Source organism: Thermobia domestica, chromosome 12 (genome assembly GCF_964235325.1).
Source record: "Thermobia domestica chromosome 12, izTheDome1.hap1.1, whole genome shotgun sequence".
Classification (NCBI taxonomy): domain Eukaryota; kingdom Metazoa; phylum Arthropoda; class Insecta; order Zygentoma; family Lepismatidae; genus Thermobia; species Thermobia domestica.
This window is the reverse complement of record NC_137465.1, coordinates 90,146,890-90,152,889: the sequence shown is the minus strand read 5'-3', so window position 1 is coordinate 90,152,889 and position 6,000 is coordinate 90,146,890. Positions and strand designations below refer to the sequence as shown.

General features: G+C 35.6%; 1 protein-coding gene across 7 annotated transcripts in view; it reads left to right on the top strand.

Annotated features, from left to right (window-relative positions):
* Positions 1-372: 372 nt before the first annotated feature.
* LOC145666540 (THAP domain-containing protein 11-like) overlaps positions 373-6,000 on the top strand; it is a 28,642-nt gene continuing 23,014 nt past the window's right edge. The window contains exons 1-3 of one of the 7 annotated variants that reach the window (XM_081733853.1): positions 393-1,408; positions 1,864-1,972; positions 4,567-4,721. Coding sequence is in view for 2 of the 7 variants with exons in the window: in XM_081733855.1 (XP_081589981.1) it covers positions 4,569-4,721 (153 nt within the window). In the remaining 5 variants the exon portion in view is untranslated. Of the gene's footprint in view, positions 1,409-1,863; positions 1,973-4,566; positions 4,722-6,000 lie in introns of all 7 variants that reach the window. The other 6 variants (XM_081733855.1, XM_081733852.1, XM_081733854.1 and 3 more) reach the window with 6 other exon arrangements.

The following is a 6,000-nucleotide window of genomic DNA, read 5'->3' as shown; positions in this document are numbered from 1 at the left end:
GACTTCCCTGGCTGTATCAGGCATATGTCAACATGCGACGCTGGAAACAAGCAATATACAGGAATCCCCGTCTTAATTGTTATAACATTCAGTATAGCACAACACTCCAATCCATAGAATTGGAAAGACCAATTTCCACTAATAAACACACTAATCTACTGTGCCCCAAGAGTGTGGCCCCCAGATGAGAAAACTATATGGAAGAAAATCATCCCGAACGTCTTCTCATATATACGGACGCATCTAAAAGAACTCAGGATGGAATGGAATATACCGGAGCTGGCATACATATACCCCATAATTCACACTCTGAAATACAAAGACTACCAAATCAGATGTCGATTTTTCACGCAGAATTATGGGCTATTCGCATGGGCCTTCGACATGCCATAGAACGGAAATATCCATGTTTTGGTATCTGTAGTGACAGCCTTAGCGCCCTCACAAGTCTACAAAATACGGCTCTGTCGACCCGGATGACCTGGATCCATGGTAATATCAAACAACAGATCATAACGATCAAGGACAGAGGACAAGATGTCAAATTTTTTCATAATTTTGGTCACTTTGGTATCCCTGGTAACTCGGTTTGCGACCGTCTAGCAAAGGCCGGGACTCATCTGGATCACATCAATGCTATTCCACTTCCAACGGAGAGCCTACACGCTCAACTTCATCAGCGCCGACAGGAAAAATGGAGAAGGTATCAAGAGCAAAATAGACATCGTGAAGGTAAATACTTTTGGGAAATATTCCCCAGACCCACAACAAATCCCTGGATCACGCCTAATGGCTGGAAGAGAAGACACGTGTGTATACTATTTATTTTATATCTAGGAATAGCTCAAACATCATATAGATTATACAAACAAGGTCACCGCAACACTCCTCTCTGTTATTGTGGCGACCACATTGGGAGTTTATCGCATATGATCTTTCAGTGTAAGTTAACTCCAGCATATCGTCAGACATTATACAATGTAATCCACCAATACTTTCATACCACACCAGTGACTGTTCCCTTTATCTTAGCGAACAATATACAACCCGTAGTTTATCCCCTTCTTCAGTACCTTCTAATTAATAACATTACAATTTAACGAGACTTCGCGATACAGCGTTGCTCAATCCCTAAGCTGCCTCTATCTCCTCAAATGGACGGTATATAGTACATCTAAACCTTTATAAACGCATCGAACTGAAATGCCCAGAAGGCGCATGCGCCAAGGGCAATACAACCCTAAGAAGAAGAAGAAGAAGCTTGTGGAAACAATTTCAGATTAACAAATAGCTTGCTTGCGAAGACACTTATAGCTTTTTAAGTCGGAGAAAACCGTGTAACAGTAATAATAGTGAAGAAGACAGAAAGAAGAGGTGGCTGGCTTTTCTGCAGGAACTGCAAAAAAAGGTAAGATATGATGAGTGATTTGTTTATATAGATTTATTCCGGTGCATCATTATTGTAAAACTGAAAGTTTCTGTGTAGGCCTATGTGGACAAAAGTAAGTCATTATCAATTATAAACCAATTCTTAATTCATGAATGAACAATTCAGGACGTGGATAACTTCACTATTACGTCGACTGTCAATCACTCCATGCCATTTCAAATCTTATATTCGGGTGTATTATAATAGGCTGGGGTTACGTAGATGGGCACATGGGAATTGTTGGTAATATATATATCAGTGAATTCGGATGGTGAAGGGTGTAATAACACCTTCATATAAGATACTAGTGAGATTCGTTCCTTCTGTACGAAAGCTCAACACTCAATTTGACATTACTTGAGAAGATGGTTCCACCAAATTTTGACAGATTTCTTACATTCCCAGGTTAGATTAGAGTTTTGTATTTCTTTTAGCCCAGCATGTACAAAATGAGGAGCTCCATTACTACTTGCAGATTGACTTCAGGAGGGCTCAGTATGGGTTAACTGCTGTACCGCCGGGCCAATTTAAAAAATTTACCAGGTAAATTGTTGACTTTCTTTTGGTTCGTGAGGAAAAGTGAGTAAAAGTAAGGTGAGGGTGATAGTTAATAAAATACTTGTTATTAGTTATTTTTGATATTGTAAGCTATACTATATATATGGGGTGCGGAAGGGACTATTTGGCAGTATATTTGTCATGATTTTTGGGATAGGAAGTACGGAAATGGTGCATGAATTACAAGATTGTGTGTCATATCGTGATTGAGTTTTATCAAGTTATACAAAAATGAGTGTCAGTTGTCGAAATTGTGTGAAAGGCATGGTCTATTAAACAGGCAAAAAGTTATTGTAACTAGTGTAAACGAATTGAAGCTACAGAAAGAAGAGGACCCAAACCTAATCGAGTATAATTTAATTTAGTACATTGTGGTACTTTCTGGATTGCATTTAGTACCTCCCCCAAAGCTGTGCAACACATAACGTATTCATTTTATGGCATATAAATTGTTTTTCCACCATCCTCGATTTATGCGTATATCCATCGCATCTGACGCGTCTACTCCCTACGGTCTCTCTTTAACCTCTCCTGTTTAGACTCGGTTAGATGGCATTCCTGCTTTTTACTGGCCACGTAGCACAAATTAGTCAGTGTTTTATTGGCTAGTTGTTATGCCATACGTTCACATCGTATTTCGAACAATAATCAATGTCAAGTGAGCCAGGGCCAATATTTAGTATTTTGGGTGAGAAACTAAATAATATACCTTTTTTTATCTTCGTATTCTGACGATACAGCAGTAATGCCATAAGTATAAATACATTGTGGATGTGAGCTCCTCCGTGGCTAAGCACTTGGCTTTGGCGTCTTAGACCCGGGTCGTAGCCACCGTTATAAAGGCCTGATGGCGCTGACGTCAAGAAGCTCATACGTCATATCCTGTAGGGCAAACTTACTATCATAAGCATGCTTGTTTGATGCTTTATTGTAAATTTTGGAGATAAAACATAGCATTGTAAGGAAGAAATACACCAATTTTGTGACAGAAGTATTAGAGGACACGTTAAAAGTGGAAGGTAAGTCAATATATTTAGTTTAATCTTTAAATATAACATAAAGTTCATAACTTCTGCAGCATCTTTGATTTCATACCTCCATCTACAGTATAAATAGAAGAGTTTAATTTTAACATCTGTTCCTCTTGTTATTGTTGTCATTTATCGATAAGGATCGTAAAAATCATAAGTGATACAATAATTATTTATTGTTGCACCGGAAAATAAAACATGTATACTGTATCCTGGAAGGATAAGAGAGAGTCACCATTATAGTGTGTAAACTGTCAATATGAATCAAAAGTTCCGAAATAGGCTTTAATTGAATATGGTACGTCCATACACCTATAAAAATGCGTTTTCAAGGAGTGTGCACAATGAAACACTGCAAATAATTTGTGTAGATCTTTTTAGTACATAAGGTACATTATAAATATTGCAAACTACATCTTGTACAATACATATACTCAATTATGTGAATGCACTTCGGAAATCAACCATTTTAAAATTACATGTAAGTGGTTGAAAAGCAGTCTTAATGTAGTGTTTCAATTGTATAATGGTTATTTGCATTTTTGAGTACTTATTTAGTTTAATTTTTCTCATGACTTGGCAGTGTTCATTATGTTGTGTGCAGGTATAGAATCTCGTTCCAAATTCACTTTAATTGCATAATCTTCCTTTTTCACCAAGAGACACTCTTAGTACCTAACATTGTGTTTTATATGCGGTGTTGCTCTCAATACAAATTCGCTGCAGAAAGACATAAGCGTTATTACTTTGAAAAATCGCTTTTATGCGAAAAAACCCAGAGAGGGGAAAGTTCCCCCTACCAAGGATAAAAATTATCTTCTTGAGAGGGAGGATAAAGTTTTTTGCCAGGGGGGAATTCCCGGCATCCTCTCGTCAATTTGCACAGTTGTGGAGGGGCCTGAAGAGTAAATTAGATTCGATATTGTATTATGTTCTATACAGTACAGCAGGGGCGTACGCAGAGGGTTGGTCCTGGAAAGGGTTGGCTGCTTTAAACATTTTCTCATGGACTTAATTTAAATCAAAACTATAAGATGAGTGCTTCAAAGCTAGAGTGAAGTCAAATTTTCGTATCTTTGTTTGCTTCTTGAACTGATACGCAAATTAAATTAAAACGTATTTCCAACTAGTGAACTAACTCGGGACTAATTTTGATCTGTATTCTGTAGTCTTTTGAAATTGCTCGTTTATTTTAATAGCACCGCTATTGCACAAGAACGTTAAGGCCAGAAATCACGTCTTTTCTCTAAATTCTGCCTAATTTTAGGAGCAATTATACACATTTCGTACTCATATTAATCTCCCCCTGAAAATAAATTGCTGCGTATGTCCCTGTAGTAGAATACAAGGTAAAGATGCACTATATAGTAGCTTTCAACTTCGTTTGGTGTAAATATGAAGTGCAGTTTTGGGCTTTTGACTGTTCTGAATTTGTAATTGTAGAAAACTATGTAGATTCTACTAATGTACTAATTTTATCTTACTGTGTCACTATTTTTAACGCATCAATATTCTTTGAGTGAATTAAAGTTTTGTTACAAATTTCAGATATGCCGTACACCTGCTGTGTACCAGGATGTAATGGAAATTATAAGAATGAACCAAAAGTTCATGTTTTTCCATTTCCGAAAGATGCGGAACTTCAGTCTAAATGGCTACGAAACATTCACAGAGACAATTATGTGCCAAATAAATATAACAAGGTAAGTATTACTGTAGCTTAATTCGCTACAATTTCATCTTTCTACCTTAATTTGCCTTTATCTTTTGACACATCTTTTTTCATCATTAATAGGTATGTAATAATTTCATTGACTTATTGCTATGTTGATCCTTTCGAGTTTGAATTCTGGTTAAGGATATTCTTTACCAAAATTGCTAATGATAAGAGAGATTAATCGCTATTTAATTTTATTGAATATACGAATAATAATGCATTACTTTCATGGGACGATGGAACTCTTTCTATAAGCTACGACATTTTCAAAATTGTCTGTCTTAGAGCTGTAAATGAGATATGGTTATGATAATGTCGTTACCTTTAAAATAACTATTAGTTGTTATTTTAAGCTTGCAAAATAATTAAGTGTTGAGTTTTTTAAAAATCTTTTACCACTTAGCTTGAACTGTTTACGGATTTTCGGTAAAACATCGAAACGACTCGATGTTCGACTACGTTCATGTCAAGTCGTTTACTTGGTACATTTTTTTTTCGTATTATTACTGACTAGTCATCAGAAATATTCTAGAATATTTTCGAATAATAGTTATTTAGTGCAAAAATCGCAGTATGTTACTTTTTCCACACAAAATTTACTTTTTTGTAAAATAAATAACAATTAGAGTTTAACGAGTTAATCAATTTCGGATCATTCCATGTAGGTAGCAGCCGAAATTGATCTTTTTCTTTATGTTTGGCGCTACATGGTATGGTGATTTAATTTTCCAATTTCCTCTTTATTTATGAAATGCAATATTCACGTATGATAAAGGAAGGTAAAATATTTACCTTAATACGTGTTGTTTTTCTTTTTATCCCGGTATTTCAATAATTCTTAACTGATACTTTTATCAAACGAGAAATATCATGATTAAAAAGAAAACAACATATACTAAGGTAGGTATTTTAATTTTTACTCTATTTTACGTTAATATGCAAGCACATAAAGATAAATACTTTAACGTTTGATGCATTTGTTTTAACGGCTCTATGTTCCTGGTTTGTTTCTCATCACATTATAATAATCAGGACCATGTCAACTTACATACGATTCAGTTCACGTAAGAGGAGGAAGACATGATTTCATAATGGAGTACAGAACTTTGCTTCCAAGGCTTGATTCAATTCTACTACACGTAATGTCCCCATGTTCTGATGGATAAAATCATTTTATAGGTTTCTAAGGATCCTTCCGTTTTTAATAACTCCCTTCGATTCACTAATCCTTTAATAGTCCCTCATTTTGTCTACAGAGCATAACT